At 40.2% G+C, this 13699-nt stretch overlaps 1 protein-coding gene across 1 annotated transcript in view; it reads left to right on the plus strand.

The window, feature by feature from the left end:
* The first annotated feature begins 916 nt into the window (after window positions 1–916).
* Window positions 917–13699, plus strand: part of TLCD4 (TLC domain containing 4) — a 37755-nt gene continuing 24972 nt past the window's right edge. Inside the window, exons 1-2 of the mRNA XM_088154123.1 lie at window positions 917–1132; window positions 11040–11205. Coding sequence (XP_088010249.1) covers window positions 11051–11205 — 155 coding nt within the window. The 5' untranslated portion in view covers window positions 917–1132; window positions 11040–11050. The remainder of the gene's footprint in view (window positions 1133–11039; window positions 11206–13699) is intronic.

Raw genomic sequence — 13699 nt, forward strand, 5'->3', positions numbered from 1 at the left:
GTACTCTCATCCTGTCCTGTCCTGCAGGATGAAAATCAACTGAGATAGGGGAAGAATCATGTACTGTGTCTTGAGCTTATTGGGGAAAGATTGGATGGAAATATAATTACAGTAGAACCTATTCCCACAGGCACTGGGGCCAGGGTGCTCAGATAAGAGTGCAGGTCTATTTGTTTTATCGTAGTGAGATTTTTGCTAGCTATTGCTGGTGGGTTTCTTTCTTCTTTTTTTGGTGCCATTTTTTAATGATACAGGTTATGATGGTTTTATTTATTTGTTAAATTTATAAAACTGCCCATCCCACATACATGACTCTGAATGGTGTACAAAGTTAAAAAAACACAAAACCATACAACAAAATACCCCCTCCCCCAAAAAAACCAAGCCAAAATCATTAAAAAAACATTAAAAACAATTTAAAAACATGAATGAATGAATGAATGAATGAATGAATGAATGAATGAATGAATGAATGAATGAATGAATGAATGTTCGCTGCCCAGAGTGCTTTGGTAGATGGGCAGCCATGTAAATTTGTTAAATAAAAAGAAATACTGTAAGTAAAGCTTCGCCAAACTTTGCAGGGAACCCGCCTGAATGCAAACTAGGGGTAGGGGAGAAAGAGGGAGAGGGAGAAGCGTTTGTAAGGCCTATGAAAAATCTCCAACCTCGCCTTCCCTACGCGGGACCGCTGAATGAAAGGGCATCCCCTCCCTCTCGCCCGTCCCCCACGAGGGCGCCCGTCCACGCCTTTGCAGAACAGCTGCCTTCTTCCGCCGCGGCTTCGCAGTCCCACCCAGCTGCCCGGGGGGCCAGCGAGGCAGCGGGTCGGCCTTTGGGCGAGGACATGGCCCGGCAGCAGGAGGGGATCACCGCAGCGGTCGGCTCGCTTGCCGCCTCTGGGATCCCAAGCGGCGGCGGCCAGCAGCGCCTCGGCTCCTTTAAGGCTGGGGAGGCGAAACGCGATCCCGCAGTGAGCGCGGGCTTCTGTCGCTGCCGCAGGAGCAGCCGTAACAGCCGCCTCACCGTAGAACCGAAGCCCACGCGTGGGCGGGCATCGGGGCTCTCCCGGCTGCAGGGGCTCGCCGGCAAGGATGGGCGGGAAAGCCGGGCGGTCGCGCTGAGCCCTCAGGTGAGCGTCTGCGGGCGAGAAGGAAGCGGCCAGCCCTTCAGGCGGGGAATCGGGTCGAGGGAGCTGGGAGTGAAGAAGGAGGACCCGTAGGCCCGTTGGCGGCGGCTCAGGAGGTGCCCTGCTCCCTTCAGGGACTCGGCTGGGCTAAACCAGGTTGAGCGAGAGGCGGCCGGGCGGACCCACGGCGGGGAAGAGGGTGAAATAGGGTCAGGAGCTGGACGGAGTCCCCGTAGAGGTGAGATCTGAGGCTGAAATAATAATAAAGGCAGGGCGCCTCGATTTTCAATTCGGGAGTGGGGTGTCTCTGCGCGGGAGTGGCTGGAAGGCTTGAAAACTAAAAAGCCGCTTGCTGCCCAGCCTACACCCCCCCCACCCCAAACCATCCACCTGGGGGGAGCAAAAGGAATAATGTCCCATTACTGATGGCTTAATGTTTAACTTGGACAAATGGGTGCAAGTGGAAGTAGTAGTTAGGCTTCTGAATGGTACATGAGTTCCAGTGGTAGCATTCCATTACTGTTTTTATCTTTTCCCACCTACCTTACTTCCAAAGGTTTTGTGCTTTTCATTCCCCTCATTATCCAGTCAAGAATGATAATACCTTGTTTTAGTAATTGAAAATGGAATGGGGATGCGAGGTGGGGGAATGTGCTAATTTGCTGGCGGTTGGGGCTGGGAAATGCTGCATCTTCCAAAGAGCTGAAGAATGAATGGGAGAACAGGAGAAATAGAAATGTTATTGGGTTTAATAAAAAGATGGGCAAGACAAGAGTCTCAATTGAAGGGGGATGTTAATGGGAGCTTCCCCATTGATATGTCTAAATCAGCTAGTTTGAACAGTACCCACGCTATGCTGCAATTCCTATCCTGTTAGGAAAGTGCTCCTGCATCTTTGAGAATATTCATTTAATATTTGATCCAAATATTTTATAATATATGTTGATGTAAAAGATTTTAAACAGCCGACAGAGTTATTTATAACAATGGAAAATGTTTCCTGGATGTTTTTATTCAGAAGAATCAATGGACTAATTCCTAATTGCTATACCACTACTTTACTTTTGTTAATAGTCTAGTTATCTTTCAGTATGATGGTGTTGGGTTATTTTCATGTTCAGAGTTGGGAAATACTTTATTATTGATGTAGCTGAGTTTTTCTTGTTGCTTTGCATGCTGTTTTGATATGTCTCTTTGAAGCTATGTTTTTCCAGCTTTACATTTTGTTTGAGGCAAGAGGACCAAAAACATCTATTTCTGAGATTTTATTACTGAATTATATCACAAACAAGAGAGAACTACAGTACAAGCAATCTGTCTTTGCTAGCATAATCCCATACTTGTTTACTCAGAATTAAGCCTTGCAAAGTATAATGTAACCTCTTCTGAGGTTGAGCCTGCATAAGATTGTAACCTATGTATTTTATATCTTAAAGAATATAAAATACATGTGAAATCATTGAGGAATTATAAACACATTTTCTTTTAACAGCAGCTTATAGTTACTTTTACTGTGATATCTTTAGAGACCTGAGGTAATAGTATTTAATAGACGTCAGCAAACTTAGAGCCAGTATTGGCAGAGTGAAGTAATGTAGGCGGGAAGTGAGGCAATCACACCAATATGTAAGCTTCTACCTTTCTGCCACATGGCCTTTCCCTGAGGCCTGTTAACTAAATGCTGTCTGAAATTCAGTGGGAGATGCTGTCCTATCACCCCTATTAAGTCGATTCAGGCAACAGTTTAGTTGGTATCTGTATGTGGTATGAAGAGAAGGCAACTTGCTTATTCTGTGCCATTTTCCAGGTACTTGGGCTCTATCCCATGCCCAGGTCAGCAGAACTTCAGAGGCCCAGGGTCTCAACTGCTGGTGCTTAACACCAGGTCAGTCTGTAATAAGGTCACCCTCATCTGTGACTTGATCATGGATGAGAGGGCTGATCTGGCATGTACTACCAACACCTGCCTGGGTCCAGAAGGGGGTGCCCCTTTCAGAAATGTACCCAGCCAGGTTTTGGGCATGACATCAGCTGAGAGCTTAGGGCAGGGGTGGGGGAATGGCAATTGTCATTTAGAAGTCCCTAACAGTTTTGGGGGGCGCTGCTCCACAAGTTACTGTACCTGAGACCCTGTTCATTAAGTTGCGCTCTAGGGATCAGTTGAGATTGTTGGTACTGTACCAGCCTCCTTCCTGCATAGTGACTGCCCTGCCTGATCTCCTTGACTCTATTTCTGGGTTGGCAGTGGAGTTTCCCAGGCTCATGGTCCTGGGAGACTTCAATCTGCCTTCTCTGGGGATAGGGTCTGAGGCTGCTCAGGAGTTCATGCCTCCAAGACAGCCATGGGCTTATCCCAGATCATCCAGGGCCCAGCATGGAGCAGTAATCGCACACCTGATCTGGTTTTCTTGTCAGAGCAGTAGCAATGTGATCTGGAATTGGGGGAGCTCTCTGTGGTCCCCCTGTCATGGTCAGATCACGCCTGATAAGCATGGGATTTTTTGGCACTATTTCCCACCATAGGGAGGCAGGACCTATTTGAATGGTCTGCCCCTGGTGACTGATGGACCCGGATAGGTTCCAAGGGGAGGAGGGGGTTTGTTCCTGATGGCTTGCTGCACAGTGTGACTGAGACCTTGGTTGTTACCTGAATAAGAGGGCGGCAGAGGCCTTGGAAAGGATTGCACCCATGCAGCCTCTCTCTTCTCACAGATCCTGTTACTCTCCATTGTTTATGGAAGAGTTGAGGGAGATGAAGTGGGTTAAGAGATGCCTGGAGCGCTGCTGGAGGTCAATGAAGAGTGAACTCAACCGAACACAGGTTAGAGCTGCTACTAACCTAATATGGCCTAATATGTGGTGGTAAGGGCAGTGAAGCATCAGTAGTTCTCCACCCTTATTACATCTGTGGATAGCTGCCCAGCGGCCCTGTTTAAGGTGACTAGAGCCCTCTTGGATAGAGGAGACCCGGGGGTGTACCTACAAGGCCTCAAGGAAAATTTTGCAGAGCATCTGTCACACAAAATTGCTCAGATTCATTCCCAGTTAGATGCCAGTCTTGGTACAGGTCCCCTGGAGGTGTTTGGGGTACAGTCCAGCCATGCTATCTGGGAGGAGTTTGAATCTTTGAATCTGAGGAAGTGGACAGGGTCATCATGACTGTAAGCTTGGTCACCTGTTTATTAGACCCATTCCCCTCCTGGCTGGTGGAGGCTTCCTGGGAGGTGATGTGTAATTGGGTTTTGGGAGTGGTAAATTCTTCTTTGAGGGAGTGGTGGTGGTTCCTCCACCCCCTAAAGAGGCTTTGGTCCACCCCCTCCTCAAGAAGCCATTGGTAGACCTAACCATGCTGGACAATTTTAATCTATTATCCAACCTTCCCTTTTTAGGGAAGATTGTTGAGAAGGTGGTTGTGCAGAGAGGATCCTGAATGAAATGGATTACCTGGACAGGTAATATCAAGCCTTTCAGTCAGATTTCAGGCTTGGGTATGGGACTGAAACAGCATTGGTTGTGCATTTAGATAACTTCTGGTGGGAGCAGGATGGGGGTAATGCATCCATCCTTGTTCTATTTGATCTCATGGTGGCCTTCAATACCATCGACCATGAGGAAGCAATGGTGGGCTGTGACTGCAGCGGAACAAGGGGCCAGTGAATGGATCAGCACCTTGAAATCCCTCTCTGGATAAAGGGGAGGACCAGGGATCGCCCATGAGTGCTCCATACAGAGGCTTCCTGTGAAGAGACCATAAAACAGCATCTTCGGCAGGTTTTAGAGCTCTGGGAGCTGAGGAAAAGTCAGCTTTGCCCAAACCGCAGTTTGGAGCCTTCAAACAGACACTGGATTTGCCCACTTCCTCTTTTAATCACTTGTGGAAATTGTTTGTTAACTGCTTTTTGGACATTAAGAACCTTCAGAACAACAAGTTTCATCCCACTGGGTGATTCTTCTTCAATCCTCAGCGAAAGAAGTTTCATGTAAGTTTAAGAACTTAATTTTTTTAAATTCTGAAATAAACAGCAAAGGGGTGATTAGAATGTTGATTTTGGAAAGTCACAAATGGACTAAGGGGCCAGATGGATTGGAAATAAGATTTTGAATCTAAGTGTAAGAACTCTTCTCATGGGAAAATGTGGATTAGAGAAAAACAAGATAAGAGGAGACTTTGAAGCTGGATGCTAGAAAAAATCAGAAAGAACTAAAGATTATAATTAAAGGAGAAGAGACCCACTAATACATAATGGAGAAAAGTATTTTAACTTTGGAAGAATTCAAGGATATTTGGGAACAATGCACTCAGAAATTTCTTTTTAGACTGTCTGCTGCCATAAAAATGGGTTTAAAAGAGGAGATAGAAGAGGATACAACTGATAATCAGGATGTTTTGGATTTGGATTTAAAAATGATAAGGTACAAGAATGATATGGAAAAAGATGTTATACTGGATTTACAGTTAAAATTGACTGATGTCTTAATAACCAAAAGGGACACACAAATAGTAAAACAGAAGAGTGACTTGGACAGCTCTCTTATCTTGGACTTACAAAAGAGATGTGTTATACTTATGAAAGAATTCCTGAGAAAAGACAAAGAGAAAATGAAAAGAAGTCAGCTTTTGGGACACTATTTAAAGGGAATAAACATCAAGATTTTTAAAAGTAAAAAGAAGGAATACAAACTTGGTTTATTTGATCAAGGTTAAAATATATATGATGTTCTTTCTAGTAGCTTTTAATGGGCTTTTCTTGACCAGGACTGAACGAGGCTTTAAAGATTTGTTTATAGATAAGATATGGGAAGAAGAGATTTTTTGCTGTATTTTCAGAGAAAGTGATAAGCTATGGTGTTAAAGGAAAGGATTACAAAGTTGGCTTATTTGATTAAGGTTAAAATATAGATGTTGTTATTTCTGGTATGTGTTAAACTTGTGAAGGAGTTTCTGAGAGAAGACACAGAGAAAATGATAAGAAATTAACTTGTGGGACACTATTTGAAGAGATTAAAGATCAAGATTCTTAATATGTTTCTGGTAGCTCTGAATGGATTTTTCTTGATTAGGTTTAAATGATGAGGCTTTAAAGATTTGTTTATAGATAAGAGATAAGATATGGGAAGGAGAGATTTTTTTCTTGTATTTTTAGAGAACAATAAGTTACTGTGTTAAAAGTAAAAGGAAAGGAATATGTAACTGATTTATTTGATTACGGTTAAAATATATATGTTGTTATTTCTGGTAACTGTTAATGGACTTTTGCTGAATAGGACTGAATGATGAGGCTTTATAATTTGCTTATAGATAAGAGATGAGATATGGGAAAAAGAGATCCTCTGTTGAAAGGTTAGAGAAGGTGACCAGTTACTGAAATTGTACTTGTTTTGATGAAGGGGGAAGTCATTTCTTTATATATCTTTTTTTCCTTTATATTTTTTCTTTTTCCCTTTCTCTGCACTTTTTATATTTTTGTTAGTTTGTATTAGTTTATCTTTGTATTTTTAAACTTTAATAAAAATGATTATTAAAAAAAACTATTGACCATGGTTTCCTTCTAGACCAGCTGTGAGGGTTGGGGGTGGGCAGGACTGTATTGTGCTGGTTCTTCTCCTTCCTTTGCAGCTGGTTCCAGTTGATGTTGATTGAGAACAAGAGGTCCCACCCTTGGCCTGGTTCGGTACTTTCTCTGCTTATGTTTATCATCTACATGAAACCACTGGGTGAGGTCATCTGTAGCTGTAGCTTATATCCAGTTTTATATCTCCAACCCTGATGAAGTAAGTGAGGCTGTTGATGTCCAGTCTTGGTGCCTGGAGGCTGTGGGGGTTTGATGGGGAACAACAGACTTCAACTCAGCCCTGGCAAGACTGAATAGCTTTGGGTCTTGGGACCACTAGGGCCTGGGAACTTACCATCTTTAGTTCTGGATGGGGTAGCACTGCCTCAGACAGAACCGGTAAACAATCTGAGGGTCCTTCTGGACTCACGACTCCTGCTTGAAGAGCAGGTGGCAGTTGTGGCTAGGAGAACCTTTGCACAACTCTGGTTTGTGCACCAGTTGCTCCCATTCCTGGATCAGGAGGCCCTACACTCAGTCACTCACACCCTGGTCATCTCCTGGATGGACTATATTGTAATGTGCTCTACATGGGGCTGCCCTTGAAGAGCATCTGGAAGTTTCAGCTAATGCAAAATGCAGTGGCGTGGGCAGTTATGTGGGTACCTAGATCAGTGCACATTACACCTCTGCTCTGCGAGCTGCATTGGCTACCAGTTTGTTTCCGGGTTCAATTCGAGGTGCTGGTGATGACCTATAAAGCCCTACAAAGTATCCCAGAATGCACTTTTTGTTCTTGGAGGAAATTGGGTCTAAGGAACCTAACCAGCAGCACTTTGCACAAATCAACACAACTTTGAACACACTCTTCTGGGCTCATAAATCCCGCTGATCCAAGCCATGTGAGATTAAATACCCATGCAGGGTTATCACATACTGCAATTTTGGTAAGTCTGTTTCTACATTTAGCTAATTAGTACAATTAAGCAGCTTCAGCTTTTGTTTCCACAAGGGAGGTTGACTTGGAAGTGTTGATGAATCTGATTACAGTTTTGATACTGTTACATATGTTTCCTATGAAATGTTTTCTTTAAATCTCTATATGAGAACAAGAAAATACTGATAACTTTTTCATACAGCTCCATTAAGATGAATTTAGTTACACCTTTTATTTAGGAACATTCCATTCAGTTCCTGTTCATCTGGAAACCAAGCTGATGTTGGTACTTACATTCATTTCATTGGAGCAATTTATTAAGATTATTATCTGAAGCCCTTTTTCACATGGCTTTTTACAGTTGTGCCAAAATTGAGGCATGTTCTTTTATATAATGTATCCCAACTAAAGAAGTAAGTGCTACAGAAAGGAGGAAAGAGCAAGGTGAATCAGCATTAGGTATCAGGTGAAGAATTCTACGTTCGCCCAGACCTCTTGATCTGTAATCCAATAATAGTCTCATCTATGCTTTACAGTATTTGTGAATTGTACCGCTTTCGCTGCTTAACGACTATTGCTGCTTTTATTTAAAAAATATTTTTTTCTATAAGCAACTTTGAAAGGTTTTGGTGTTAAGAAATAAAATAGATTTCTTTAAAAGTTATTATTGTGAGATCACAAGGCAATCCTCTGATTTAGATAAAATGGCCAACACTTTGGCAGAACTTACACTGGATGATTATCTTTCCTATTTTATTTTCATTACGTTCAAAAAGAGAGAGGGAAACAAGAAAAAAAAAATAAAAGTCCGCAAAACATACTTGTCTCATGTACTAAACAAAACTGATTGTATTAAATTATAAACATTTAAATCCATTAACAACAGAAAAATGGAAATTAAGTTATGAATCCATGTTATATATGCAATCTATGTTTCTAAATAGTTCTCCAAGGAGAATACCTGGCGGTAAAATACTTATTCAGACAAAAAATACTTCTTTTGAAGAAGTATTTTTTGTCTGAATAAGTATTTTACCGCCAGGTAATATAGTTATACTGCCTGTATGATTGACAGACAATGGTGTTTTGTGTGTGTGTATATTGTAATAATAGAAACATGTATGTTGACCTGTTAGTTTCTAAACCATTGATACAAGTATCTAAAACAATGGATCTTTCAAAATAGTATATAAAATTAGTTGTGGCCCAAAGGGAATTGTAATAGCATCTGATATGATCATCAGAAAACCAATATTATATTTTAAACACAAATCTCTAACAAGTAGCTGAGCCCACTAATTTCTTCCTAACATAGTCATAAATATCCAATAGACATGAAATAATGAAATAATTCTATTGAATTAATCATAATTTTAAATCTGAAGAAATGTGACACAGATACAAGATTACCTATTGAAATTCATGTACTAGACATTCCAATTACTTTCCTCATGCCTTTCTATAAAAGCAATAGGAAAAAATGCAGCAATAATAGTCTCTTTCATACCATCTTTAGTCATGATGTCTCTATCCACAGTTGGATTGTTCACAAATGGCCTCCCTGAATATTAAGGATGTAAGAGAATTACATTTCTCAGACCAGGCCTGTATATCTTTTGTCTCTGCTTGCAACATTCATGTGTTGAGAGTACTATCAGCAGAGAGACCTTCACATGGATGGGAGAGTCTTATTTTTGGTGCTATTTCATCCAATCCAGGAAGTTGGGAGCTGGGATGTACATGGTTCAACAAAATAGCTCAATTCAGGTGGGCAGTAGAGGATACACAGTACTGATTTCCTTTTCTGTGTGTGAAATGTATATGTATTGGGAAGTGATATTAGCTGTGAAGGGGAGAACACTGTTATTATAAAACCCAATTCATATTTCTTCTGCATATATCTGCAAGCATTTTGCTACCAGAAAAGATTTACCTTTCCAGCAAACCTAGTTATGTTCTTTCCTTTTCACTATATGATACCAGTGATGTTGGATTCATCGAGCAATGAAATCTGGGGGCATTATGAACATCAAGAGCATATTCTCTTCTACAAATATCTTGCTGATGTTTCAGACAAAGGCTACATGGGTAAATGGGTCCATAAAACCTTGGCATAAAGACACATGAACTGAGTAAAAAGTTTGGAAGGAGTAATTTTAATTATTTCAGTTGTGTCAATTTTAAGAATCACACTTTCATTTAATACCAGTCACCTTTCTATGGGTGTGGGAGACACACAGATGGTGACTGAAGCATAGGCAACTAGGTGGAATAGATACTTATTATTGGTTAATGAGATAGCATGTGTCTGCTAGTAGGCATGTTTGTCCGTTAATCCATTTATAGCCCCTAACATCTGTTTATAGGTCTGTAACAGCTACTCATCATCTAGAGTAGGGAATTGTAGCAAGACGGTGTATCTCATTTCTATTAATTATTTGCATTGCATCTTGCAATGATAAGTGAGTCACTAGTCCTCATGAAGAATATAGTTATGCTTTCCTTCACTGTTTATGTCCCAATAAAACTAGGGACAAAATTAGTGGCGCTCACAGCAGTGGGAAGGCATAGTTTTCCTATGGAGCTGTTTGCTCTGTTGGGTATTTCTGGTACAGTGTGGTCCTTAAATTGGAAGCTAATCAGTATTTGATATATCTGATGGTTGGAGGATTGTCTTGAAATCTATCTTAATTTGTATGACTGTATATGATAGCTGGAGGCTAGACTTAGACCTAGGAAAGGCAAGTTTTGATTACTTATTTTTATTGCTTTCCTTTCCTTACACTGTTATAGTTACAACTTATATATAACAAGTATGATGGCATAATTGTAAAATTGAATCATGTCTATCCTGGCTTAGTAGATTTATGAAAATGTCATTAATTTTTTTCCGATACTATAAATTTAGACTAATTTTTATAGGTGGGTTGGAAAACATAAAGTACAGGTGGTCCCCAGTTTAAGAATGAGTGCCATTCCTAAACTGTCCTTAAGTCAAATTTGTATGTATGTAAGCTGGAACAGTATTATTGTATAATACTTTATAAGTAGTATTGTGTAATTAACTCAAACCATTGTGTATTTAACTCGAATCACTGTGTATTTAACTCAAGTTTTGCTACAATAGGCTCTGTTCTTAACTATGGGTCGTCTGTAAACCAGGTGTTCTTAACCCGGGGACTACCTGTATTACTTTTACAGTCCACAGAATATGTGCAAGAGACAATGTGTGCAGCCAGAGATAATTCTACTACAATTTATCAACTAGGTGGACTGTGCCTGCAGCACATATACTTTTCCAATGCCCATTGTCAAGAATTGTAGTCTTAATGTAAATTATTGTTGATTTTACAAGTAGTAGTAGTAGTATTTTGCACATGCCTGAATTGAGGAATTCTGTTTGGAATTGTGTTTTTAATAGGGAGAAGTAAGATGACTATCTTTAATAAACTCAATGTGGGTATCGCTGTCAGCAGTTTTGCTTTATTTCAACTTAGCTTCCATGTGCTAAGTTCTTGGATATCTTCACGCCTAACATCTGGTTTTAATAGTCTTGACCAAAAGAAGAAAATCGAATGGAATACAAGGTACAGTTTTTAAACAATATTATACAATTATAAATAGATTTTTTTTAAGTTTAAAACTTTTAATCTGTTATCTGTAGTGTACTGTACTTGCTCAAATAATATCCAGATTGTTTATGGGATTTTGGAAAAAATGTAGTTAGGATTTGTGTTAAAAATAATCTTTAATACAAAATTGTCCTTGGGTGCTTTACGTAGAAATCATCACTTTAAAATAAAGTTAGACTTAATGAATAATTATTGATCCTCAGTTATTTTTACTGACTTTTTAAAAAATACTTTATTTGGTTAAATGGTAATGTAATGTTCAAAGTACATTGTATTGTCAAGAATTGCAGTCTTAACATAAATTATGCCTTAATCAAGCTCAAAGTACATTCTATCTAAGATATTTATAATGGAACAAACTATGATATCCTGTTTATCTTTTGTGAACTGATCACAATGATGTACACAATGATTTTTTAACATGAATAATGTACCACCTGTCCTATAAATTCAAGAAAACATTTGTATTCTATTCCCTGCAGAAGTTCCTTGTGTATAGTGTTGATTACATGGTATCTTAAAAATACCTTGTTGGATAAATGTAGAACTTACTTAGAAAATATTATTTAATATATTGGTATCAGTGTCTATTAAGAGTGTGCAGAATATTTCATTTTGAATTGTTTCAAGTGCAATACTTCATGAAATGTCTTCTTGTTGTTTCAAGCAGATGCTCAAAAGGGCCCAGTTTATGCTTGAAACAGGTTGTTTCACAATGTTTCATGCTTGATCAAAATGAAATGTTTTGCACATCCCTATTGTGCAAGCATTTAATAAAGTACAAGAGGACAGTTCCTTACCTAAAGGAGTTTACAATCTAAAATTTGTTAGCTTTGCTGTAAATATATATTTTATTGTAAAGCAATTACATTTGGTTGTGAGATTTATTTCAAAAAATAATAGCCTGCATATCTGAGAGAACATAGGAATGCTCTACATTTTTCTCTCTGACCTGGAGTGAGGCCAGATGAATGGATAGTGGAAGACTTGTTTTTCCTCAGATATTAAAGCATTTTATTCAGAAGGGCCACATTACAAAATGTAACGTTTTTGATAAGTATGTACAGTACTGTGCAAAAGTTTTAGGCAGGTGTGAAAAAATGCTGTAAAGTAAGAATGCTTTCAAAAATATATATTGTAATTGTTTATGTTTATCAATTTGCAAAATGCAAAGTGAGCGAACAGAAGAAAAATCTAAATCAAATCAATATTTGGTGTGACTACCCTTTGGCTTCAAACCAGCATCAGTTCTTACACTTGCCCAAAGTCAGGGATCTTGTAGGATTAGAGTCAGGTATATGATTAACCAATTATACCAAGCAGGAGCTAATGATCATCAATTTCATATGTAGGTTGAAACCCAGTCATTAGCTGAAACAGAAACAGCTGTGTAGGAGGCTTAAACTGGGTGAGGAACAGCCAAACTCTGCTATTAAGGTGAGGCTGTGGAAGACAGTTTTGTGTCATAGGTCATACACCATGGCAAGATGGAGCACAGCAACAAGACACAAGGTAGTTAGACTGCATCAGCAAGGTCTCTCCCAGGCAAAAATTTTAAAGCAGACTGGTGTTTCAAGATGTGCTGTTCAAGCTCTTTTGAAGAAGCACAAAGAAATGGGCAATGTTGAGGGCAGTAGACACAGTGGTCAGCCAAGGAAACCTAATGCAGCAGATGGAAGACACATCATGTTTACTTCCCTTTGACATTGGAAGATGTCCAGCAGTGCCATCAGCACAGAACTGGTGGAAACCAGTGGGACCCAGGAACATCCATCTACTGTCCAGAGAAGTCTGGCCAGAAGTGGTCTTCATGGAAGAATTGCAGCCAAAAAGCCATACCTCTGATGTGGAAACAAGGCTAAGCAACTCAACTACGCACGAAAACATAGGAACTGGGGTGCAGAAAAATGGCAGCAGGTGCTCTGGACTGATGAGTCAACATTTGAAATATTTGGCTGTAGCAGGAGGCAGTTTGTTCGCCAAAGGGCTGGAGAGCGGTGCAATAATGAGTGTCTGCAGGCAACAGTGAAGCATGGTGGAGGTACCTTGCAAGTTTGGGGCTGCATTTCTGCAAATGGAGTTGGAGATTTGGTCAGGATCAATGGTGTCCTCAATGCTGAGAAATACAGGCAGATCCTTATCCATCATGCCATACCATCAGGGAGGCGTGTGATTAGCCCCAAATTTATTCTGCAGCAGGTCAACGACCCCAAACACAGAGCCAATGTCATGAAGAACTATCTTCAACATAAAGAAAACTAAGGAGTCCTGGAAGTGATGGTTTGGCCCCCACAGAGCCCTGATCTCAACATCATCGAGTCTGTCTGGGATTACATGAAGAGACAGAAGGATTTGAGGCAGTCTACATCCACAGGAGATCTGTGGTTAGTTCTCCAAGATGTTTGGAACAACCTACCTGCCGCATTCCTTCAAAAACTGTGTGCAAGTG

The sequence above is a fragment of the Python bivittatus genome, unplaced genomic scaffold, assembly GCF_059951505.1.
Source record: "Python bivittatus isolate LINGU-HERP-01145 unplaced genomic scaffold, Pbiv_v1 ctg000700_np1212, whole genome shotgun sequence".
Taxonomy (NCBI): Eukaryota; Metazoa; Chordata; class Lepidosauria; order Squamata; family Pythonidae; genus Python; species Python bivittatus.